General features: G+C 35.4%; 1 protein-coding gene across 1 annotated transcript; it reads left to right on the top strand.

Moving 5' to 3' along the window:
• The first annotated feature begins 15,427 nt into the window (after positions 1–15,427).
• Positions 15,428–25,750, top strand: LOC122035291 (exocyst complex component EXO84B-like). Its single transcript, XM_042594704.1, has 7 exons — positions 15,428–15,955; positions 16,691–16,788; positions 19,005–20,043; positions 22,035–22,553; positions 24,322–24,510; positions 24,622–24,755; positions 25,389–25,750. The coding sequence occupies exons 1-7, from the start codon at positions 15,752–15,754 to the stop codon at positions 25,537–25,539; spliced, it is 2,334 nt and encodes a 777-aa protein (XP_042450638.1). The 5' UTR covers positions 15,428–15,751; the 3' UTR covers positions 25,540–25,750.
• Positions 25,751–27,513: the final 1,763 nt, after the last annotated feature.

Here is a 27,513-nt window from a genome sequence, read left to right as displayed (position 1 = left end):
ATATACTCCTCAATATTAAAGCTATTTTAATTTAATTTCGATCAAAATTAGTTTTCCTTTACCACCTTTTCCCAAGGGAGGGCACAGCCCCCACGTTTGACTCACGGAGTTGTCACATAAAATCTCATTTCCTTATCCACACCTCCGGTTACTCTACGTTCTCTATCCGGAGATATCTAGTAGGGCCAACCTGCGACGTCAGGGAAATCGAGCCGGAGAGGTCGAGTGAGCTCGTGTTAGAGGAGTCATGTGCGAGATGACTCAAGACGCCGGAAGGTGACTGAGCTAGAGAAGTCACCTTAGTTTAATTTTTGACCGAGTAACTTGACTTGGACGTCTAGATACCATTATGAAATTATTGGCTTAGTAAATTAAAGAAAACAAATCATCTACTTGAGACGGGTGAAACGTATTCCCTAAAAAACATTGATTTATTGAAGCTTGTCAAAGAGTTGTATCGATTGATTACGTTACTAAGATATATAGCATGTGGCAGCGTTCTGCAAGGTCCGGGTGTCATCGCTAATGAACGGTCGATGTATATAATATCTGCAGTGTTTTAATTCGACTAAAAAGAAAGAGACGCTTTGGGGCCTTTGAATAAATCATATGAAATTATTTGATTGAGATGGAATTAAGTGACAAAAGGTGAAATCGTTCGTCCCAGTGTCCCTGTCGCATCCGATCTCAGGTCATCACGAGAGAGGTAAATCACGGTAGCTGAGTAGACAAATAGTGATGGGATAAGATGCACAAGATTCGGAGATTTACATCCCGATAATCTCACGATTCGATCCCGCGTTCTCAAGTGACAAACGAATCACTACTTACCAACTCGAATGACCCGTGGAGTCATTGAGATGGAATCAAGTGGTAAAAGGTAAAGTCACTCACCTCCAATACTCTCATCGTACTCGTCCTCAAGTCATCATGAAAAAGATAAATTACGATAATCGAACAAGTAAATATGGGTGAGAGGAGGTGCACAAGGTCTGGAGAATTAATTGCTGTTACATATGGTGGGAATTAAGTTGCAAAAAAAAGGTGGAACCGCTACCTTAGCGGCCCCCTGGGTCCGGCCCCACAGATATCCAGAGGGGATAAATCACGGTTAAGCTGGGTAGAAGGGGTGACTGAGAGTCGAGTGGAATTTAAAGCGCAGCAAACCGAGATTTTACACCCGTGTGCAACTGACGACCCTCGACCCCTGAACCTCCGTTGCAAACGTCAGACACCCTTCCAGCTGATCCAGCCCGTGGGGTAGGGGTGTCAATTCGGGAGGGTCGGGTCGGGTCGGGTTAGGTCGGGTTGAGTTTTTTTTTTTTTAACCCAACCCGAACCCGACCCGAACCCGAGTTCAACCCAAAGCATCTCAACCCGAACCCGAACCCGACCAACCCGAACCCAACCCATATAACCCGAAAATCCGATTCAAAATGACTTTTTTGGACTATTTTCCTTATAATTTTTTACTTTTATCTCAATACTTCATCATTATCATACAAACATGATATTAATATACATAAAAATATTTAAATTTTTAAAATAAAATTTGATTTAATCCAAAAAAAACCCACAAAACACTATATTTAAATCAACTCGGGTCAACCCGAACCCGACCCGACCCAACCCGAAAATTTTTTACTCTCTAACCCTCCAATCCGAACCCGACCCGAATCCGAAAATGTCCAATCCAAACCCAATTTTTTTCGAATCGATTTAGATTGAAACATCAGGTCGAATTTAATTTTGACACCCCTACCGTAGGAGCCAAATGGTGGGAATTAAGTGCTGTTACATATGGTGAATTTGTCTGTCTTATCAGTCATTTAATACCGTCGAATATATTGTGAATTATTGTATTAATTAAATCAAATAAAAAATCACCATAAAATAGATCTTTATTTTTTTTAGATAGACTTTAAATAAATGCATAATTGTGATTAGATCTAGAAGTAGAAGCGCTATTTTAGAATGGTGAGTTTTCATTCTTATTTTTATATAAAGACAGGTTTAATTAAATTTTTTTTACATCATATGGTTGTTTTCGATTATTTAAGTTTATTTTGCCCCTGTTTTTAATTTAGTTATTGCTATCATGAATGGTATGGATCATAAATTCTTAATGTGCCAGGGTGGAGTGGCGAGACTTCTGACTGTGGATCCTAGGAATTTCAAGTCGAGACTTATAAGTTTTTTAAATGATTGTTGATCAGGCTAAATTAATCATAAACTTGGAAACCTTTAGACACATAAGTATATCTTTCTTATAGGTAACAAACATATTCTAACAAAAAACAATGATAACTCAATTAGTTTTATTGACTAGTCTTCGATGATCGATTCAGTATCATAGAATTTTTCCATCGACTATTAGGGTAAATCGAAAAACGCTCATGACTGGCAACAAAGAAGCTCGTCATAACTGAGATCGAATCGTGGATATCTAGATGATAATTTGAATAACATACCATTGCATCATAGTCAGGGTAAGAATGATATAAGAAATGTCAAGTTAAAGGAGATCAAAATGAGAATTTTCAAACTAAAATATTTTGAAAAGATAGATTATTTTAGAAAATATATTCATTTTCAAAATACTTGAAAAAAATTAGTTAAACATCTTCAAAGTAATTTTGAAATATGTTTCAAAAATATTCTCAAAGAATTTTTAAAAAATATCTTAAAATTCTTTTAATTTTTTCACTTTAAAAATGTGTTTAAACATTATCTTTTAAATTATATATTTGAAATTGCTCTTTAAAAATTACTATACAATTTTTTTTATTTTGTAAATATATATTTTCAACTAAGAATATTTTGAAAAATATTTTGATTTGAAAATGTGTTCCTTGAAAATTGTTTACAAATATTTTTAAAAATAACTTTTGAAAATATTTAAAAGTACTTTTTCAAAAATTATAAAAATTTCTTGAAAATAATTTTAAAATTATGTTTGAAAAGAGTTTTTTCAAAATGTATTTGAAATTATTTTATTTTTGAAAATACTTTCAAATATGTGATCTTTCAAAAAAAAAAATTAAAGGAGATATCTTTTTAGACTAAGGTAAACTCTGTTAGTGCAAAGAAGTCTTTAGGATTTAAGGAGTCAAAAATTAGTTAGTATTCTTTTTGATGTGTGTCGTAGGGGAAGAAGTGAGATTAAAAGTTAAATGTTAAAAATTTTCTTTAGTATTCTTAAAAAGCCTTATAAATGTTAAACTCAAGGGAAGAGCTTTTAAGAAGCAATTATTTATTTTAACTTAATTTTGATCCAGCTTGTCAAAATTAAAAAGGGAAAAATTATTGGTACAAGGAGCACTAGAATCTAACCTATATTTTGATGTTGTCAAAGGTTTAAAAGTTAAGTTCTATTGCGATTAAATGGATTGATCAAGTGTGCATGTTGTTATATATGAAAAGTCTTAGTAGATTAGCTGAACTAGATACTAGGCAATAGAAGTCTTGACATATCAAGGATATTAGGCACGAAGTTCAGATGAGTCAGTGGACCAGACATCTAGTAAGATAAATTCGATAGGTCAATGAGGACCATACATTGAATTAGAAGAAAGTCTTGGAGTCGAGGATCAGATGCTGAGTAAATAATTAAAGTCCTGCAGTCGAGGATCAGATGCTGAGTAAATAAAGTCCAAATAGGTATGGATGACTAGATGTTTGGCGAATAAGTTAAGGTAAGCTCTTATAGTGGAGTGGTTCTTCTGAAAATAAGAACAATGAGGTCGTGCCTCAGTTGGAACAAACCTTAAGCGTTGATCCGACTGAAAAAATCAATGGAGATTTCTAAGTCAAGATCAAGACAATCCTAATTATCAGACTCATGCATTAATATATGCTTGTAACTATATTTTGCAGGATAATTATTTGTATTATTATTGTGCCAACTTTATTTTATAGAAAAGTATTTTCATTGATTGAGGGGTTCAGTTGACCGAACAAGGAGATTCAATCGACCAAACAAGGAGGTTTGGTTGATCGATCCAGGTGAACAAGCACAACCATATTTGAATAGCTACAAAGAAGGAAACCAGGGTTCAGTTGATTAATCAAGGGGATCAGTCGATTGAACCACATTTAGAAAGTGGATATTGATATGCTCAGATCATTGCAGTTAAGGAAACCCTTAGGATCCAATGGACTGAATGAGATTTAGTTGATTAAAAACCCAAATTTTACAGGATCGATAATATCATGTCTAAGCAAGCAAGGAAAGAAGTGAAACCGGTCACCTGATAAAGGTTCGGTCAACTGATAGGATTCAATCAACTGAACAGTTTCTAGTTAACTGGAAAAGGTTTATAAAAGAAGCATCAAAATCCAAGGCTGATCATCAATTCTCTTCTTGATTCATTCTTCTCCTGCTGCTCAGATTATGCAAATGATGCTACTACAACCCCGATAGACTGATGTGTAGATTATATATACTTTTATGCATATTTTGACACATATTTACTTATATTTCATTAGCATAATCTATTTTTATTGTACCCTATTTCATTATAACATCATATTTTCACTCATTTTATTTGAAAATTTGCTCTTTATTTGTTTTAATTGATAGGACATGTTTTGAGAGTAAAAATTGAGTAAAAAGGCTTAAAACTTGAAGTCAAAGGAAGGAGCATGCTCACACGAAACATACATGAAGGAAAAGACTTTCAAAAGACCTTCAAATTAGATATTAGTCAAGGAATATGCTCTAGCCATGTTCCTTGACATGTACATGACCCTACGAAAGAAATTTGATGGATAATGAAGCTTAAATGGAGTCTAGAGCCTCCAAAAGGTTAGGGTTATGCCTATGAGACATGGTCATGTGATGATCAAGTTTTTCTCATGCTTTGGTCGTGTGGATTCACACGATCGTGTCACGACCATGTGAAATTTTCTACACTGCAAACTAGAAGTAAAATGACCATAAATTTTTGTTCGGTTGGAGTTATAGATTGTTCTTTATATCAAAATGTAGATAATTTCAAGATCTACAACTTTAATGAAGACTTAACTAGAGAAAACCAAATCTTGATGGTCTAAAAGATATTTCCATGAGACACGGTCATGCAAAGCCATACTAGGGTCATGTCAGGGTCATGCCAGGGTCGTGTCAAATCCACACGGCCAAGACACGGCCATGCAAGGGCCATACTAGAATATACTCATGTCCCTAGGCACGATCATGTGGAATTTCCCGTGGCTAACAACTTCAGGCCGTGTAGATTTGCACGACCATGTGGTTCCTCCAGAGCTCAATTGGAGCGGGGTTGTGCCTTTTTGGCATGGCCATGTCTCACCTCCAGGGACCAACTTTACTCATGTCGTGTGGATTTCACATGGTCGTGCGCTAGTTCTAGTAGCCAATAGGCTTGGGGCATGTGGATGCCACATGGTTGTCGCAAGAGTTGTGCCAGGCTCGTGTCCAGCCTTATTAAAGGGATTTTTCTACCCTTTTCACTCATCTTGGGATTGGGGACTTCGTCCCTCTCCTTGGAGAAGGGTTATCCCTTTAGGGGGAATCCCTAAAGCACTTCTTCAAGATCCGTTTATCTCTGGAGCAAGGGAGCACTTTCAAGGATGAAACACTTCAAAGATAAGCATCTTTTCTCTCTATCTCCATGTATTGAGTTGTAGATTCTTCTTTCTTCAAAGAAAGTAGTTATGTTGTGATGTTGATGTATGAACCATGTTTGTGGACATTTTTCTATGCAATAATATGTTTACTACTTGTTCTATTATATTATATCTTTTATATGTTTGATAAAATGTGTGAATGATGTAAACATGTAGATGTATGAGATTTTGTCTCTATGTTAAGGTTGCTATTAGACTGGATAACTAAGAAATTCTTAGTGATAGAGGATACCCATTAATCATACATATTATGTCCTTAGTGACAGAGGACATCGATACTTATCCACTTTCTAGAGTAAAAAGATCTTAACATAGGGACTAATCTGTAAGGGGTTGGTCACCATGTAGAGGAGGTGCCATGGCTTGTGAGATCATGGAACCCGGTGATAGGTGTTTCCCTTACTTTCTATCGTATGCCCTTGAAACGAGGATCAATGCTTTGTTAGGGAGTTTAATTAGAGTTTCAAGAGTTTTTCCCAAATTAATGTTAGGAAGTGACTTGTGTAATCTAGGAACGTATAACTGAGACGTCCTAGTGATAGGGATTCTCTTTTAATTGGACTTTCTAGTTTATCTCTTTACTTATTAGCGTTAGAACTTGGGGTAAATTCTTCGGTGCAGCTATCACGGGGGTTATGCTAGACTCTAGTTATAATCCCTACACAAGTGTAAGCATGGAGTTAGGTAGATGAATAATCCATAGAGACATTAACTAGCATCATAACGAAATCAAAATCCTAGAAGTTATCATATTTCACTCACCTACGCCTATTCGCGTCTTATTAAACTTATTAGTTAAAAAAAACTTATTGAACTTTCTTACAATGTATGTGTTGAAAATCGATGGCATAGCTAGAAGGGGAGGTTGAATAGTCATTTACCCTAATTTATTTATCTTTCTACAAATAGTTAGTGCATAGAGGAATGTTGAAATCACAAAACAAGATAAAGAAGTATAGCAAACTCTATAAGTTGATTTAACGTGGTTCGGAGATAGCTAGCTCCTACTCCATAACTTCCCCTTGAGCTAGACAAACCCTATCCGTTGGTAGATTAGTTCTCAGTAATTTTCGGCTAAATGTTAATCCTTCTTGATGGAGTGAAACCTTTCACAAGATACTCTTCTTCTTTACAATATGGAGAATGAGAGTGGGAAGAAGAATGTAGGCTTGGAAGCTTGAGGGTAATGACTTAGGAGTATTCACCAATAATCAGTAACCTCCTTCATGCCTCAAACTTCCTTTAAATAGAGAGGAAAGAGTTGATCCCATGTCAACTCATTTCCTACACCAGTCGACTGGTCCATATATTAGTCGACTAGTGTAGCCATCGGACACAACCAACGGGTTTCCACAGAATCCATGATTCTGTTTAACAGCTCTTTACTAGTCGATTGACACCTCTATCAGTCAACTGGTCTTTACAACCATTGGGCACAGAAACATTCTGTACCTTCGTGATCCTAGACCAATTGATTAGCCTTCACATCAATAGATTAGTCACTTACAATCACTCACTCTCATCCTTTCCGGAGTTGCCCTTGAAGCCCGCTTCCTTAGTCTTTGTCTCTTAGATGCACTTGAGTCCATGGTTCCTCTCTGTGTTATTCTTCATATTACCTTAAAGTCTGCTTTCCTCGGCTCCACTCCATTTCTCTTTGTTCAGCGGTCCCTCGGATGTCTTCCACACCATCCTTCACCGATCACAAGGACCCGAGCTATAGGATGAGTCTTACCAAATTTGGCTATACTAAGTTTCTCATATGTGGTTCACCAAGTCCTACACGACTTAAACATATATCAAACATATATGAAACCTAACTTAAACTCTTTAATATATATATCAAAACTATGATCATACCCAATCAAACTTAGGTCGATTGTATCCATAATCTCTCCCTTTTTGATGTGTGACAATATGTTTAAGTCAGGAATAAATAATACTTGAAAATTAAAAGCAAAATGTAAACATGAAGTATAAATCCAAGCTCCTCCTTAACATATTCTCTATCAATTTAGTTTTGAAGTTTCTTATACAAATATAGAGAATAAGAAGTTTCTAACTTAAACCTTAATGCTTCTCCCCATTTGACACCATCGCAAAGATTGCACCTAACTACCAAGCATAATGTGTATCAACTTCAAGTTAATTTGAACCAAAGTCAAATTTTGAACTAAAGTTAGAATGCTGGAAAAATAGCTACGAATCGACTGGCACAAATCTAGTCCAAAATTTGATTTCTGAAGCCAACTTCAGAAATGCTCAAAAATTTTTAGAAAATTATGAAATTTTGAAAACATATTTTTTTTTAAGTTCCTCTAACAAGGAAAAATATATTTTCATAAAAATTCATTATATTTTTAAAGTTTTGACAAAAACTCAAAAACTTTTGAAACCATTCAATTTTGTATCAACTTTAAACCTGTGTTTTGAAGTCTTATGTTTTAAAAAACTAAACCTCAGTTTATAAAACATAGAATTATTTTTAAAATATTTGAAATGTCCAACTATAATTTATAGGTAAGATATTCATTAACTAAATATTTATTTTCCCTATAATTGGTCAATGATCACTATTTTGATATATTTCATAACTCATCAAAATGTCATAAGCATAAGTGAATTAGAAGTATCATTTTATCATCTCACATTCATTTCTAGAAATGTAAAGCAAGTTATGCTTATAATGTTTTTGTGAGATGTGATGAGGGTAATTTCTAAGTTTCCCTCTTTAGGTCTTAATTCAATTACCATTTATAGAAAAATTTAAATTATGACTTCTATGGTTGACTACCCCCTAAATCCTCTAAACCCTTAAGGATTGACTTTGACACCCAATAGAAGTTCTTTTTAATTGGGTTAACCAAGTATTCTTTAAGGATCCATTTTTTATCTATGATTTTTGTCTTGGATTGCCTCCTAGCAAGTGGACAATGGTAAACTTTCTCATTGTTGAATTCATTGTATCCTAACTCCCTTTTGTTGACTACCTCCTAAATCCTCTAAACCCTTAAGGATTAACTTTGGCACCCAATAGAAGTTCTTTTTAATTGGGTTAACCAAGTATTTTTTAGGGATCCATTTTTTATCTATGATTTTTATCTTGGATTGCCTCCTAGCAAGTGGACAATGGTAAGCTTTCTCATTGTTGAATTCATTGTATCCTAACTCCCTTTTGTTGAAACTAGCTCTTTGGCACCGAATGATCATATTTAGCGTATTAGTGCCAATAGTAAATTTTTCAAGGGCTTTAGTAAGGTATTCTAACTTTTCTCTTAAATCCTTATTTTCTTCTTCTAAACATGCGACATTTAAACTAGAAGAAGCATGCATACTAGAGGCATTGCTATCCTTAAGAGACATGGATTCTAGTCTAGGAAAATGATATCATTTTTCAAAGATTTATTTTTCCTTTTAGCATTAAACAAATCTCTATTTGTACTTGTAATGATTTTAACTAAAAATTGAGTAGGGAGATTGTATACATCACTTACCGAGAAGTCCAAATCGGAAGTTTGTCCTCCCCCTTCACTTGAGCTCCCTTCTTCTTCACTTGACCTTTTCCCTTCTTCATTTTCGGATGAAGTGGAGGCTATGTCATCAACTCCCATTAAGGCAAAATAGGATATGTGATGTTCTTCTTCTTCTTCTTCTTCTTCCGATGAGAGAGGATCATCCCATGTTACTTTTAGATTTTGGACCTTCTTCCCTTTTTCTTTTGTCTTCTTCTTTTCTTCCTTCTTCTTCAAGAAGGGACATTGATCTCTTATATGTCCTTCTTCTCGGAAATTGTAGCATATGGTCCTCCTTATTCTTCTCTTGCCCCTTGAACTTCTCCTAGCATGTAATTTGTTAAAATTAAAATTTTTAAATATTTTTCTCATTCTTCTTACCATATACGTCTCTTGATCGCTATCCATTGAAGCACTTGACTCCTCATAATCGGAGGATGATGAGAATGAAGACTTATTCTTCTTACCCTTCTCCTTGTTAGCCACAAAAGCTACTCCCCTTGATTTATGGACATCTCCATCTAAACCTTCAATTTGAGTCTCGTGAAGCTCCAAGGTTGAGAAGAACTCATCTAGAGTACACTTCTCTAGATTTTTTAAAATGTAGAATGAATCTACAATTGACATCCAAGTGGTGGTTCTTGGGAAAGCATTTATAGCTTTCATCATCACATCCTGGTTGGAGAGTTTCTCACCTACACTTGTTAATCCATTTAGAATTTCTTTAATTTTAAAATGAAGTATTGATACCTCTTCTCCTTTTTTTAAGTTTGACATTGTTGAGTTGAGTTCGGAGAATGTCTCTTCTTGTCAATTTTGCTTCCGATGTTCCTTCATGAAGCTCTACTAGCTTTTTCTACAAGTCTTTGGCACTTGTGTAGTTTCCAATCTGAGTTACTTCTTGTTGGAGAAGCACATTTAGTAAATGACGCATTATTCTTGAGTTTGCTAAATGTTCTTCCATATGCTTCTTGCTTCGATTATTGTGTTGTTTTGATTCCTAGGCATCTCAAAACTATTTTCCATGATTAACATAATGTTGAAATCAGTTTCGAATAATACTTTCATTCTCTTGTTCCACCAAGAAAAATCTCCTTCGGATTTTGGTGGATGAATGTTTGAGCCGACCATTGTGTTGATAGTGATCTTCTTGGATATGAGTCCGGTGAGGGGTGACCTCACTCTGATACCACTTATTAAAAATCGATGGCTCGACTAGAAGGGGGTTGAATAGTCATTTGCCTCAAATCATTTTTCTTTTTATAAATAGTTTGTGCGTAGCAGAATATTGAAATCACAAAACAAGATAAAGAAGTAAATCAAACTATACACGTTGATTTAACGTGGTTTGGAGATAGTTTGCTCCTACTCCACAATTTGTCCTTGAGGTGGATGAACCCTATCTTTTGGTGGATTAGTCCCTGACAATCTTTAACTAAATCTTACTCCTTCTCGATGGAGTGAAACCTCTCACAAAACACTCTTCTTCTTTACAATATGAAGAATGAGAGTGGGAAGAAGAATGTAGGCTTGGAAGCTTGGGGGCACTAACTTAGGAGTATTTAATAAGAATCGGTAACCTCCTTCATGCCCCCAAGCTTCCTTTAAATAGATATGAAAGAGTTGATCCCGTGTCAACTCATTTCTTACACCAGTCAACTGGTTCATACATCAATCGACTAGTGTAGCCATTGGACACAACCAATGGGTCTCCATAGAATCTGTGATTCTGTTCAACAACTCTTTACGAGTCAACTGACATCTCTATCAATTGACTAATATCTCTATCTGTCAACTGATCTTCACAACCGTTGGATATAGAAACATTTTGTGCCTTCGTGATCTTGGACTAGTCGACTAGTTTTCACATCAGTCGGCTGGTCACTTACAATCACTCACTCTCATCCTTTCTGGAGTTGCCCTCGAAGCTCTCTTCCTCAGTCTTCATCCTTCAGATGCACTTGAGCCCGTGGCTCCTCTCCGTGCCATCCTTTACGTTCCTTGAATTCCTCTTCCCTTGGCTCCACTCCATGGTTCCTTGTCTGATGGTCCCTCGGATGTCTTTCACACCATCCTTTACCGATCTCAAGGACAGGACATAAGCTGAGTCTTACTAAACTTGGTCATACCAAGTTTCTCATATGTGGTTCACCAAGTCCTACATAACTTAAACACATATCAAACATATATGAAGCTTAACTTAAACTCTTTGACACACACATCAAAATCATGATCATACCCGATCAAACTTAGGTTGATTGTGCCACACAGTATGCTTCTTCATCTTCGTTGGGTGATGATTCTGAATTTTGTTCGTTCTTCTTAGCTTTTAAAGCGACATTGTTATTTGACATTTCTATATCTTTAAATCTTGCACATCGAGATTCACATAATTCAAAAGTTGAAAATGACTCTTTTAAAATAATTACCTCTAAGTCCTTCGAGATGTAGTAAGAATTATAGATTGATGTCTAGTCAGGGGTTCTTGGAAGTGTATTGAGTGTATATCTAGTGAGTCTTCAATTATTACCATTTCTTCGAGGTTGGTGAGTCAGTTATCAGCTCCGTGAGCTTTGTGTGTAGTTGAATTACCTTTTCTTCCTTTTCCATCCAGAGGTTGGTTAGTTGATTTCAAAGTAGATCCTGTCTTGCTAGTTTGACCTCTAAGGTACCTTCATATAGCTCTAGGAACTTCTCCTAGAGTTCTTTGGCAGAGTCGTAGATACCAATTCGATTGATTTCTTAGAGTGGTAGTACGCTTAGCAGATGAAACTCTACCTTGCCGTTAGCTACAAAATCGATTTACTGCTTCTTATTCCAGAGGTGCTCTTCCTTTTCTTCACCATTCTCGTGCTTAGGCACTTCAAAATCATATTTTATTGTTAGTAAAATATCAAAATAAATTTTAAAATATACCTCCATTTTATGTTTCTAAAGTGTGAACTCCCCCCTCAAACTTTGGTGAATAAATGCTTGATCCGACCATCTTCTTGTTGTTTCAGTTAACGATTAATCCTTCTAAAGCAGTTGGACTCTAATACCACTTGTTAGATCTAGTGGACTGACTAGAGGGGATGAATGACCTATAATAAAAATTAGAACTTCTCTTTCTATTGAACTAGCAAGGATACATTAATTAATTAAACAAAATAACATAAAAAAGTAAAGCAAGAGACTCAGAATTTACTTGGTTTACAACTAAGGATGTTGTTAATCTAAGGGAATAATAGCTCACTAAAAGATCTCTTCCTTTGACAAGGTCGGAGGTAGAGAAGTCCCTTACAACAGTTGGAAACTTAGATTTTGATAGAACAGAAATGGAAATAAAAGTACATGTGTATTATTTACAAATAGGTCTAGGGCACTATTTATAGTGCACTGACCAAAATGGCGTTTTGCTGACGTGGCAATTCGAGGCATCTCCATTGATCTGGGGCACCTCCAATATGATGACGTTTACAATGTTCGGCTGATCTGGCTGAATGGAGGTGCCTCAGTTCCAATTGAATGCGCCTCTATCGGAACTGAGGTGCTTTAGTGCGACTAACGTAGACTCCGCTGTTTATCTCCACAACAATGGTTCCAATCTCATTCTAGGCTCCTTGGGATGATTTGAGGCGTATTGGCTACTGTTCATCTGAGACGTCTCCAATCCCATATAAGACACCTCGAGTATTGTCTATTCGAATGGTCAATCTCAACATTGACCATTCTTCATTCCGATCACTTGGGTGATGCTTCAATCATCCAGAGTTGAGCTTACTCAAACCCAACTCCGACCTTCTCCTCGACCAGGTTTCCTCCTAGATTCTCATCTCTCGAATGCAACACACATTTGCTTTTTACTCCACCGGTATATTCTTTCGCAGCTCCTTGTCCTTTGGATGAAACAAACCCGTCTGCTCACTCCCCGTGACATCATTCTTACTCGATGCGTCTTTCGCTTGACTTCTTGTGATCCTAAGTTCCTGAACACTTAGACACAAGATATTAAAACACATAAGACCTAACTTAACTAGGTTGATCAATATCAAAACTAACTTGGGGTACTTACAAAGAGTTCATAGTGAAAACTATGATTGTTGATGTGGCCCTTTGAATTAGTCACCTTAAGGAGGTGGATACCAAGTAAATGAAGATGTTAGCATTGTGGTGTGCTTAGCTTCAAATATGTTCTTCAAAATCAAGAAGAAGAATTAAATCGAGTTATACACCCCATCCCCTCTAGCTCCCAAGTGTCTTTACATTACTCAACAAGGAAAATCTAATAATCCAAAAAATTCTCAATAAAAAAATTATTTTATAAATTTGACAATTATTCAACTTTTGATTATTTCTAACTAGAAAAATCACAATACAAGCCCAATAATAATTGTAACATCAATAATGATCAAACATCACAATCAATAAATTATTTTCTCAAAAATCATAATAATACATTTTTAGGCTAAAAATCCAAACTTAAAAATTTATAAACATTATTCCCTAATATTATGACAACTCAAATAATCACAACTAAATATTTGACATAATTTTAGAGTTGGTGAATTTTGCCTCAACGCCAGACAATTTCAAAACTTACAACAATAAAACAACCAATAAATAATATTAGCATGATATATGAGCCGAAAATTAAACTAAATCAAATAAGTAAAATTCTCACTCAAGACAACCCGTAAATCAACCAATATAAGTTATAATTAAGCTTCAAAACTCCCCAAAAGCAACTAAATCGAGCGGGTAAAATTTCTGACAATTGCCCACTTAAAAAATGAAACCAAGGATATGGAATTGAGTTGAAAACTCCTCAAAAATTAAGCAAAATCGATTTGGCTCAGAATAAGGTGGTTACGCAATGGTTTTGCCTAAATTGCTATCGAAACTCGAAGGGAGGTGGGTTACGACCAGGTTTGGTGGGAAATTTTCCTAAGGTTCAAATATACAACCCATGACCTAAGCTCTAGGGAGGCGGCAGTCACAACTGGGTTTGTGGTGAGTTTGAAAAAAATATTAAAAAAAAACAAAAATTGTGGGGCTAGAGCCCACCCTAGCCCAATGAGGGGAACCTGGATATCATGATCAACAGAGGATGTGGAGTGACTAAGAGATACGGATAAAGGCACGTAGGCCTATGTAGCCACCCCATGACCTAGATGTAGCAACCCCACAACCTGAATGTGAGGTTCATACCTCCCTCCTAAGAAATGGTATAAAGAGAGTCCACTTTCTCAGGTGTAAGTATGAGCACATGAGAATCCCAACTCCGACTCTTCATAGTTTGTTTCCTCCAATTAGCCTAATTGTGCTAACTTGGACATTGAAGTGGTTGCACCAAAGATCTGCCTTGGCCCCCATTCTAATATCTCTTGTTGAGTTCTTTAAGTTCCACGATTAATTCTCTTCCTGAATCCTTTGGAGTAGCCCCACCGGTCATGGCATATCCTCTAGTGACTTAATCATCCATGGTCTTTGGCCGGAATAGGGATAAAGGTGTAAAAATCAAAAGGACGTCATTTTTTTTTAATTAAAATCATCAAAAAGACGTCTCTTTCCTTAATTATCAAAAGAGCATCTCATCTTGCCACTTTATATTTTACTTTCCAAAATTATCCTTATTTTTAACATTGCCGTAGCAATTACGAGATCACAATTGTACAGACTAAGATTTTATAACTACTACAACTATACAGTTATAACAGTTATGAAATCGTAGTTTTTACACCATAATATTGATTGATGTTGATAATGAATAAAATATCAACTATAATTTATTGTTGACCGGAAATTAAATATTCTTATTGTGATAATTATGTAATTACAATATTGAATATTATTAGTATTGATAAGAGTTTAAATATTATTATAATATAATATTGATCAATGTTAACTAAAGATAAAGTATCTTATTGTAATAATTATGTACTATAGCTGTTAAAATATAATGTTATTAATATTGATTAAAATTGAAATATTTATATTATAATAGTTATGAAATTGTAACACTATTGAATCAAAACTATTATACTTATGAAGCATCATCAAAAGAAAAACAGTTTAAAATGCATATTGATGGAATGAGACATTTTTTTTATAATAAATGACAGAGGAGTACCGTTTTTTATCGATTTTTTTGCCCGGGATAAAGAGGTGAATCCAGGGAGCACATCCAAAGAATGGCATCCTTAATTTTAAATTTTAAATTTTAGGTACCTTAAGGGAAAATTATAAATTAATATGTGTATTAACCAGATATCTAAAATGTGACTAAAAGGACGTTGGTGCCGCTCGCTTGGCTCGAGTCTCGAACCCCCTCGATTGACGACGGGTGGGGCGGTGCGCCAGTAGAATCGCTGCCGGCATACGCTCGGTTCCTACCTTCTTTACCTCAGTGATTTGTCTTCGTAATCGAGATTTTGATTGACCGGTTGGTTGCATTTTGGAGGTGACTATCGGAGATCCGATTTTTTTTTTAAATTTTTTTTTGGGGGATTGGATTGTATTGAATTGGATTTTGAAGAGGAAGAGGTGGATAAGGGAGATCGAGATTTAGATTTGGTTGAGATTTTAATATTTGGATCGGGGAAGCAAATATGACTTCCGTGAAGTCGTCTCGATCCAGGGCCTCGGGCCCGGCCCCGGCCGGGCCAATGGCACCAGCGGCGCCCCAGGAAAATGGGGGTGGATCCGGGCAGGATCCTGGAGTCCAGCTCGCCGATAAGTTGAAGATCTTCAAGACTGAGAATTTCGAGCCCAATGCCTACGTGCAGTCCAAATGCCCGACGATCAACGAAAAGGTCACCTCTTTTGTTTTTTAGAATTCCTTTCTATGTTAGTTTCATGACAAGATGTTTCCTTCTTTCCTCTAGCCCTGATTTGGTCGACATTGTTGGTCCATAAGATGATACGGTTTTTAATTTGAGTCTTCCTTAATGATGTTATGCTGTTAGTGGTAGATGATAACGAAACATTTGCATTATATTTTCTTGGAACTTGTTGTTCACCAATCATGCTGCATTGAAAACTTTTAGTCAATCAACTAATTAGTTTAAGTATAAAAAGATTCTCTGCAGGGACAATGTTAAGTTAATTATTCATCATTTGCAGAGTAATTTATCTTGTTCTTAATATGTTTGTAAAATTATACACTGTGGTTTGGTCACTTTTATATGTTTGGAGTGATATTATGGGCTTGCTTTTACACTTTAGAGACTCGTTGGACCATTATTAGAGGTTGGAAAGATTAGTCTTGTCTGGTAATAGTTGACACATTAGAATTTTAGTTTAGTGGACATAAAAATGTTTAAAATCACCGTGTCATTTACTTAGCACTACAAATTTGAAACATATATGGACAGAGAGGGTTCTTGGTTCAGACAACACAAAATATATCAGTGTGCCTGTAACTTTAACCATTGAGGCATGGTCAATGATGTGTATTTTGAATCTTTTATCCAGAATTTCTCACCATTATGAGACTTTCATTTTCCAGTGTATTGCTAATACTTTTTGTTCTTTCTACTACTCTTCAGGAACTTAAACAATTATGCTACTATTTGCAAGATCTAAAGAAGGCTTCTGCTGAAGAAATGCGTAAAAGTGTTTATGCAAACTACGCAGCATTTATAAGGTGAGCTGAAATATTATTCAACCTCTTTATTGGTGTATTCTTTTCATGGAACATTCCAGTTGGAGCGTCTATAATACTTCTAAAAGATTATTTATTATTATTTTTAGGATCTGCCAATTAATGATCAAGTTGTTTGCTTGGTAAATTTTAATTGCTGTTTGTGCAAGTGCTGTATCAAACTTTGAATATTTGGAATAGGATGTTCTGATGCAATCATTTTAACTGTTGAATCTAAGTTGTAAATGTTAAGATATCCAGAAAAGTAAGAATGATTGAAAAGCATTTTATAGCCTGTTGCTGTTGCTCCATAAGTTCCCATTTATGGAACATGAGCTATAGTGACAATTAGATTTAAAGAAAAGTTTACCCAATTTATGATAAGAAAAATTCAAAATATAATCTTGGATTCAAAAAAATGGTAAGATCGTAAAAAGTGGTTCACGAAAAATAATAATACATAGTTATTGTCTTACTGAACCTGATGTTTCACTATGTAAACACTAATAGGGCCATGGTAATCAAGTGTTGCATCTTTACATAGATTCTTCTTAAAATAAAACATTTGGATATGTAAGGTCTTGGGTTGAATAATAACAGTTTGTAGTAACTTGCCAGGGGTAAACACATTGAGTTATTGACAGGTAATGTGGTTAAAATGGTGAGCGGTTAAGTGAATGTTCACCTCTTAAGACATTTTTTATCAAGGGAGAAGCATACAAGATCACATATTCAACAATTCCATATAGCATAATGAAGTTGCTGACATGATAGAGATGAGGATATTGATGAGTGTGCCATCTTCAATGGCGTTGCCTGCATGGAAAATATCACACAAGCAACATATTAAACTTGCATGTTGTCATACTGACACTCGGATCAACAGATTTTGTTGCATGGAAAATTAACTTAAATTTGTTCACTTGAAGTTCTTTTCAATTTTTGTTCTGCAGAAAATCTAAATAAATTCTGGAAACTTTTACTTTTTAAGAGATGACTGATAGGTCTCACACTAAAAATTTAAATTTTTTTGCTATGGCCTCCAACATATATTTTTATCAACCGATTAGAATCCACTTTTGCAAGCATTCTACTTACAAAAGAGATAATGAGTTCTGAATGGCATCCCTGGAGAAATCCTTTCTGTTGTTTTTCTCATTCTTCCTAACACTATTGATGTTTGCAAAAGAGGATCAGTTAGTTCATTTAACCCATATAAATAAATTTAAATAATTGATGGAGTCAAGTTGGTCCTTTTAAGATGATAAATTTTTTAACTTTTGCACTACATTAGTAAGTTGTTCTATTTCTTCTTTGACTATGATATTATCTAACTCATTTATAAGAATTAGTTCTAGAACCACTAGTGATATTTGGTTGGCATTGAAAAATATGACAGAACATTCTTAATTGACTCACACAAATTGTTGCAGTTGGTGGCCCGACGTAGGCCTGTGCTAGTTGGCGTGTGTCTGGATCAGCTGGCTTGGTCCTAGTTGACTTGTGCATGGTTAGCTTGGGTCTAGGCTAGGGTTCAATCGGCATGTGCCTAGACTTGTGGGGGCAATTTATATTGAAACAATAAAATTGTTAAATAAAAATCAGAAAAAAGGAAACTTTTTTAAAAATAGATAATATATGGAAAATTAAGAAATTAGAAAAAACATGATAGATGAAAATACTTATCTCCCATGATTAAATTAAAATTTTCTATAAAGTGACTAGAATCATTATTTGATGCATTATTAAAAAGTATTAATTCTTTAAATTATATCATAACAACTAAATCAATGAGAAATATTACAAAAAAAAAGTATGATCACTATGAGGAAATTCAAAACCTTTAAAACTAATAATTCATTTTTGGATGAACCAGTTATTGTCTATCTAATATCTAGTCAAACATATATATGAATATGCATTATGACTAACCACTACTCAAACATTAGAATTGAATACTATTCTATATCTCTATGCATTATGCCATGTTGGAAGTAGCTGGCCTGATTGTCACCTTTACTAAATTGTAGTCGTATGCATTTTAATTTTTTTTAATATTTTTTGTTGGTGATAATGTTTTGGTTCATTGGTTAGTCCTTTACCTACCTGATCTAGAAGGTGATTTCATTTAATATGTTCCGTCAATAGCATTTTTACTACACTAAGATGCTCAAGTATCAAAGGAAACTCATTTACATATTTCAATATGTCAAATGCAGAACATCCAAGGAAATATCTGATCTAGAAGGTGAACTTTTGTCTATCAAGAATTTTCTTGGTGCTCAGACAGGTTTAATCCATGGGTTAGCTGAAGGTATTAACATTGATTCCCTGCAAGAAGGTTATGAAGGCAGTGGAGAATATGACATATCTAATGTGGAAGATGAAGAACCTTCAGATCTCGAGAAGTGGGCAGAGGAGCTTCCTGATAGGCTAGAAGTTCTATTAGCTGAAAGGAGAGTTGATGAAGCTTTAGATTCTCTCAATGAAGCAGAAAAACTAGTTGCGGAAGCAAAACAAAAGCAGGCTATAGGTGCTCATGAACTTTCATTGTTGAAGAACACCATTTCTAAACATCGTAAGAAATTAGCTGATCAGCTTGCTGAAGCTGCTTGTCAATCTTCTACATGTGGCGTTGAGCTTCGAGAAGCTTCTGCAGCTCTCAAAAGACTTGGTGATGGTCCTCGTGCTCATAGTTTATTGCTTACTGCTCATTATCAGAGGCTTCAGTACAACATGCAAGTTATTCATCCCACCAGTATGTCCCATGGAGGAGCATATACTGCAGCTCTATCACAGCTAGTGTTTTCTATTATTGGTCAAGCTTTAAATGATTCTCAAGCAGTCTTTGGTGATGAGTATGCTTCAGAACTGGTTGTGTGGTCTACAAAACAAACAGAGACCTTTGCACATCTTGTTAAGAGGCATGCATTAGCCTCAGCAGCTGCTGCTGGAGGCTTACGAGCTGCTGCAGAGTGTGTCCAGATAGCCATTGGACATTGTTCCTTGCTTGAAGCTCATGGGAGGTTGTCACTTTCTTCTGTTCTGATGCGACTTTTTAGGCCTAGTGTTGAACAAGCACTGAGTGCTAATTTAAGACGAATTGAAGAAAGTACTGCTGCGTTGGCAGCTGCAGATGAGTGGGTACTTACTTTTCCACCTGCAGGTTCATACACATCAAATAAAACATCTACTACATTTGTGGGTAACCAACCCAAACTTTCAAGCAGTGCACATCAATTTTATGCAATGGTTCAGGTAACTTAAACTGATTATCTAAGGTTCTTCTTTGCACTCCATTTGCTATTTGTGACTATAGTACTTTTGTATCTTCTAGCAAGAAGCATATTGAACTGGCTAGGATAATTAGTATGCAAACATTCATATTGAGTGTATGAAATGTAAACAATTAAAACAACATATAATTTGAACTATAGTATGATAAACATCTCAACTAATTCACATGCATCTGAAGTACAATCACGTGACACTGGTTAGATGGCTTGTGATGTTTATTAGACTACCTGGAAGTGTATTAGTCCTTACAAATTGGAAATATGATCCTGTTTATTAGATAATATGGCTGGAATTGGGTAAGCATGAAGCTGAAATAAACTAAATGATCAGGCTAAGGTGGAGAAATGAGTCTTAAATATTCATCTTTTTTGGTATCTTAGGACTTCTGCATCGAATGGTTGCTTTAACAAATACATACTGTCATAGTTTTAGAAAATGTAACACGTGTTACTAAATTTGAGTACCTGGCATGCCATATTCATCATCAAATCTGTGCTAACACAGATGATAGTTTATCTTTTATTCCCTCAAACCAGCAGATTGAATAATCGATGGGGTCGGAGCATTGCTTGGGGTTTCACATTGATTGAAGAATGAGATGATAGACACTTGCCTTAAAAAAATTGTAGAATACATTTCTTTTTTTATATGAATGTATAAAAGAGAAGTCCTCAATAAAAAGTGATGATCAACATAAAAGGGCAGCCCGGTGCATGAAGCTCCCGTTATGTGGGGTCTCGGGGAAGGATTCATTGTACGCAGCCTTACCCTGCTTTTTGCAAGAGGCTGTTTCCAGGATTCGAACCTGTTTTGGTTACAAAGCAACAACTTTACCGTTGCACCAAGGCTCCCCTTCAAAAAGTGATGATCAACATATAAATTGAAAAAATGAGTTGATTATCATGTGCTTAATCTGATCTTTTGATAGTTGATAAAGCCTTTAATGTTTGCTTGTAAGTTCTTTAGTCTTTAAAGTTGTAACTTCTATGACATAATATGTCTAAGTTAAGGAAGAAAATGTAGATTTTAATAAATGCTAAACCAGTTGCATTCTCAGTTTGAAGATTGATGTTATGAATTTGTTTTATGGATGATTTTCTTAGTGTTTTTAGTCATGAGAAAAGCAGAAAAGGGGAGCTATGTTGGAAAAAGTGAGGAAACCTATGTGGTTAACTATAGTGCTTTGTTAAAGAGAGAAAGTGATAGGAGGTAGAAGCTGACAGAGGAGACGGGTAGAGTGCATGAGAGAGTTTTTTTTTCAAGTAGATATAAGTGGAGAAGAAAGATGTGGGAGAGGATGTTGAAGTTTCTGATACAAAGAAAAGTTAGGAGAGAGAGTTAGAGAGTGGAACAAAATAAACATAAGGAGAGGGAGTACAAAAGTAAAAAAATGAAGTTCCAAAAATCATTGTTGGATTTTACTACCTGGTTCCTGAGCTATTTGGCTCGATAAAAAAATTTGAAAATAGTTGTTGCTCACACTAAAATATGAAATATTTTTCTGATGTTTTGTTGCTCATAGTTGACTTTGTTGTTGTTGTGTTGTTTGATGTTTGGCACTGGCAGATATCTTGTATTAACTTGTGAACTTTTATGTTGAATAAACATGCAACATATAGGTTCCTTGTAACAATAATAGTAGCTATTAAGTGGCACATTCCTATTAATGAGCGTGTTAAAAGTTTTTTTTCCCCAAGAAAGGACTCCCTGATGGTTATGCTCTCACACAAGGCGATCCCTTGGAAAATGCTAAAAACAATTGTCTTTCAAGAAGATTTAAGGTGCTTGGGTGCTTTACCTGACCTTTAACCTGTTTAATTCACCAGATGTTTCTCTAGTGTCTGGTTTCAGTTCCTCAATAAAAACAGGAGCTTTAAAATTTCTCCTGATTTTCTATCTATTCCAATGAATTAAAGTTCATTTTTTCATATATATACTGAATCAATTTGCAGGATTTTTTCGAGGATGTAGGGCCACTTTTAAGCATGCAATTAGGGGGATCCACCATGGACGGTCTTCTAAATGTCTTCAATGCATATATAAGTCTGCTGATAAATGCATTGCCAGGTTCAATTGAAGATGAGGCAAATTTGGGTGTTCAAGTGAATCGGCTTGTTCGAATAGCAGAAACTGAGAGCCAACAGTTGGCTCTACTAGCCAATGCATCTCTTTTAGCAGAGGAGTTGCTCCCGCAAGCAATATTGAAACTTTCTCCCACGCATCAGGCTGGTGGAATTGATGATTCACGTAAAAAAGGGTCAGAACGAAACAATCGTCTTCCAGAACAAAGAGAATGGAAAAAGAAGTTGCAGCGATCTGTTGATAGATTACGAGATTGTTTCTGTAGGCAGCATGCCCTTGATCTTATATTCACAGAAGATGGTGAGTCTAATATAAGTGCAGAAATGTACATAAGTATGGACTTGAACTCCAACGACGAGATTGAGTGGGCTCCTTCGCCAATATATCAGGTATTTAATTTACATGTTTTTACATTAATTTATAAGAGCAATTTCCTAACTCCTCAATAAGCTACCTTTGTTTTCCTTTAAATTCTACTTTCTGAAATATGATCCTAAAACTTTGATACTTTTTTTGAATAATAAATTACTCATGATTGCATTTGTGTACCTTTTTTGCTGATAATCCAGATACTTTTGAATTGCATGGTAATACTTATCCTCCATTATCTATACACTTCTCCTTGCCATTTTACCCTCCATTATTGCATTGTGCAAAGACTGAAAATAGCCACCACACTTAAAGACTATTATTTCCTCCAAAGAAGTTTCAACCTTTGCAGAAGCTTCAGTCTCTCAGAAATTACTTAAAAGAATACTAGATGTGAATGGATGATGTGGTAAGTGAATTTTTAGGGTTCATTTTAAGGCTAGCTTTAATTACAAGTTTCAAACACGTAGAAGTTGTTTTGGGTTTAAAAATGGTTTGTCATAAATCATTTTTAGAGTTCTTGTGTCTACGTGAGATCAATCATCTTTTGGTATAATAAAATTGTATTTGTGATTTTTTGTCTCTGTGATGTTTGTTTTTATTCATGTTGCATCACTGTGACTGTATATTTGACCATATTAGCATAAGAGTTGACATGGTTCAATTTAGCAAATTTTTAAAAGAATTTCAAATCAAATCAAGTCAAATCAAAATAGTTAGAAATTTTTAAATGGAAACTCAAAACTATAAGCTTCCAAATCCAACCAAACTGCTTGGTCTGATTTTGATTTGATTTCCATTAAAGCCAAAAACAAAAAGCAGAATATTTTTCATTTTTACACAAAAATTTGTATCACACATATACACGGTGGCAAGGTGATAATGCTCACTCCAGGTGTATCACACATATAAACACACATATTATCGGTTGGTTCAATTTAATCAGGTAGTAATCTTCTCAAATAAGCACTGAATTGAAACATAAACTATTCCTATTTTTCAAACCAATCCAAACCAATAAGTAAACTAGTAAAACTAAATAAATTTTCACTTTGCCTCTATAATTTATTTTTTTTAGATTGAGGATGCCCATTCCTATAAATATAGGTATACTACATGGTAACTGGCTAAGCCTTAAGTGTCTCAGTCCTTACATATGCTTAGACATCTCTAATTTTTTTAAATGAGGAAGGGTTTAGAATGTTGGCTGGCCCAGGCACTTTGCGTGTGGATAAGATTTTATTTTAATTTATTGAATGAACAAAACTGTATCAATGTCAAACCAGCTATATACTGAGCACATCTGGCTTTGTCCCTTAGGAGTTAGGACATGCTTGTTTCATACTTAAGGAAAAGGATTCTTGTAAAGAGAATGGTGTATACACAGCTGTAACCATTTTTAGAAATCCATTACATTCTCTTAGGCTTGTTGTAATTATATCTTTAATTTATCTACTTCAGTAGTTCACACTTCCAACTTATGGATGACTGTTGTGTCAGCTTATTCCTTGTGGTTTTAAAGATGGACTGTTTATTTTCAAACATTGGCTTCAACATCTTGTGGCGTCTGTTCTAATATTTGAGTCACTAAAAACAATCTTGTGAAGCTGAATGTTTTCGTCAAAAGATGAAGTTCTTAACCATCCCTCATATTCACAAGTAAAATATTTTTTTCAGCAACTTTTGTGTGTGTGGTTCTGTAAGAAACTGAGTTTTTTAGTTCATGTTTTTGCTTGTCAGTGTTTTTTCCGCTCCGAAAAATTGATAAACCCTTCACTTTTTTTATAGGAATTATATGCAACATTGAGTAGAATGGCAAGCATAGCCTCAGATATGTTTGTTGGTAGGGAAAGATTTGCTACCGTGTTAATGATTAGACTCACTGAGACAGTCATATTATGGCTTTCTGAAGACCAGGGTTTTTGGGAAGATATTGAACAAGGACCCAGACCTTTGGGTCCGCTTGGCCTTCAGCAGGTAATTGTCTTATATTTTGCTGTATTTATGTATTCTCAATCTGGGGAATCTAAAATTAGTTCTGTAACTTTTGTTTTGCTTCTAAAACTTGTTGTTTATAACCCATTTCAGTTTTACCTTGATATGCAATTTGTGATCCTCTTTGGACAAGGCCGATTCTTGTCTCGGAATGTTCATCAAGTTATCGTAGAGATCATTGACAGAGCTATGCATGCATTTTCTTCAACGGGAATGAATCCTGACAGGTGATTATGTAGAGACTAACCATCAAGTATTTTGAAATTACTATGTTCATCTTGCTTTCTACATATGAATGCCTCTACAAAAGCTCATCCTTTTCTCATTGATTAACTATTAGGTTGATTGACCTATGTATCACTTCGGTTTACTAACTATTGAAATAATAGAAGCATTATGTTTGTCTGTAAACTTACAAAAATATCCAACAGAATTGATAAAAAAAAATCATAAAAATATTCCCTATAGGTACCCCAAAAATTTCTATATTTTCTGCAATATTTATAAATTTAATAATAAATTAGAATATATATTTTTTAGTTTTAAAAATTATTTTTAATTTAAGTGAAAAATCAAACAGCTAGGCAAGACTCTCGAACCCTCTTAGCTTGTGGCCAAAGCTGGCTCCATAAGTCTAATGGCTTTCAAGTTAGGTATGACCTAACGCGATTAGTCTTAGGATATGCTTAACATGACACAACCGATTGACACTGCTATAGGTGACTAGGTATAGCTTTTTAGCCTGATCTTGATCTTATAAACTTTATTATCACCAATTTTCTTGGTTTCATATGCTAACTTATGCAACTACTCTTTTGAATATGATTGAAATACTTATTATTAGTCTGTGCTTTATTCAGTGTTCTTCCTCCTGACGACTGGTTCTTCGATATTGGTGAAGAAATAATAAACAGAATTAGTGGAAGGACACAATTTGGCAACGGAGAGAGGTACCTCAACAGCCCTTCAGCACAATCCATTTCATCATTCAAATCGCACGGGAGTTTGTAGTCCTATACGACTTCCCCCTAGACGAGGTTCTTGTAGGATATTCATTCTTTGGCTTATGGTTTATTCGCAATGGGTTTTGTGTTCAACAATGTTGATTTGTTCTTAGCAAATTTTATCAAAAGTTTCAGAGTTTGCGATTCGTGCAGTCCAAACTCCGTCTTATAGGTTTTTTTGCATCATTTTTTTTCTTATCATTGTTCACACAAACTTATACACCTTTATGAATATATATTAAGTTTTTTCTAACTCCCAGATGGCTTATTTGCCAGATTCATACTTGTTTTAAGATTTTTTTTAAAGTGTAATAAATAATGACCCTATGGTGAGTCGACAGCAATTGAGTAAATTTTGGAGGGTAAAAATTAAAAGGACATTCTTCGTTTGTATTACTTTCTTTTGAAAAAAATTAAAAGAACATTCAGATTATCATCTAGACACTCGCGATTTAAATTCTAGTTATGACGTATTTATAGAAATTTTTTCTCTAAAAGGGCAGACGTAATCAAAGGATGTTAGACTTTTACGTTGACTGCCGCGTGCGCTTCTCAATTTATCCTGATGATCGGTGGGAAATTTTTGTGGGATCGGATCGATCACCCTCAGGGATAGTCAATGAGACTAATTGAGATTATCATTTTTTTTCTTTAAAAAAAAAAGTCAAATGGACACCCATTTATGCCTTCATTTGAAGTGATCCGTATGAAATACCCTTTAATTATTCAACTGAATAGAAGTTAGATGCTAGCTTTTATAATTATTGATGCTAGCATTCATCTTTTATAATAGGTAGAAGCTAGCAAATAGCTTCTACAAATATATTATATGATCATTCGACTATATAAAAGTTAGATGTTAGTTTCCATAAAACTAGTTGTTAGCTTCTACAATATGCAGAAGTTAGCATCTATTCTGTAAAGATAAAATCCGTCACTCTGGCGGCCCTCCCATAACTATTCTACATCATTGGGAGAGAGTAAATTAAGAAATTGAATCTAGTCATCACATGATAGAGTAATTTCTCGGTCTTTACCGAAACTAACATCTAACTTCTACAATTGTAGATCTAGTTTCTACAATAGTGATTTTATAACATTTTAATTTTATTTTATAAGTGATAACCTAATTAAAAAAAATATTTAAACGAGTAAACCAAACAATGGGGCTTCTATAATACTCATTATATTTCAAATGAAAATAATCTAATCATGATTGAACATGTAGAAACTAGTATGTATCTTTTACAATGTGTAGCAGCTATCAGCTAGCTTTTACACATTGTAGAAGCTAACCGGTAGCTTCTACAAGCTGTACAAGCTAGCCGATAGCTTCTATAATAGTACTGAATATAGGAGTTGATCTTGTCTGAAAGTCGATGAGATGGATGTTAGGGATGCGGCGCTCCTACTGACCTCCTGTGGACTTCGCTCCCGCCTGTAACACAAGCAGCGTCAGTGTCGAGCCAGGGTAGGGGTCCCCGGCGATGGCCCTCCGACGGTCAAGTCAGTCTCCGGCGAAGTAAGAAGAAGCAACGAGAACTGTAGTGCAATAGTAGAAATCGCGCCAATGCTTGGACCCCCCTTTATATAGAGCTCCGGAAGTGCACGTGCACGCTTCCCAAGGTGAGCACGCATCTCAAAGCTTTCCTTAAAAATACATGTCAGTAAAGTGTCCCTGGCACAGTATCTTAACTAGCCGAGCATATATCTGAAGTGATAGTGGAAGTTTTTGCCGTACGATTCTCTGTCTGACCATGTCGCCTGTTAGCGACACAAGCTTCCAAAAGGATATCGAGAGATATCCTGTTGTGTCTGTTGTTTGGCCGAGCGGAATAGCCGCTCGGTCGGAACTCCACTATCCACGTGTTGTTCGTGTTGTCTACTATTAGGCCGAGCAGGTTAGCCGCTCAGCAGGAAGTCCACTGCCCGTGTACTGTATGCTGTCAAGCCGAGCGGGATAGCCGCTCGGCCAGAAATC

The sequence above is a fragment of the Zingiber officinale genome, chromosome 11B (genome assembly GCF_018446385.1).
Source record: "Zingiber officinale cultivar Zhangliang chromosome 11B, Zo_v1.1, whole genome shotgun sequence".
Lineage (NCBI taxonomy): Eukaryota > Viridiplantae > Streptophyta > Magnoliopsida > Zingiberales > Zingiberaceae > Zingiber > Zingiber officinale.
This window is presented reverse-complemented; position numbering and strand designations above follow the sequence as displayed.

Coding starts and splice junctions, on each gene's coding strand:
- LOC122035291 (XM_042594704.1), top strand. CDS start 15,752: ATGACTTCCGTGAAGTCGTCTCGATCCAGGGCCTCGGGCCCGGCCCCG. Junction 24,511..24,621: donor GTCCGCTTGGCCTTCAGCAG/GTAATTGTCTTA, acceptor AACCCATTTCAG/TTTTACCTTGATATGCAATT. Junction 24,756..25,388: donor ACGGGAATGAATCCTGACAG/GTGATTATGTAG, acceptor TGCTTTATTCAG/TGTTCTTCCTCCTGACGACT.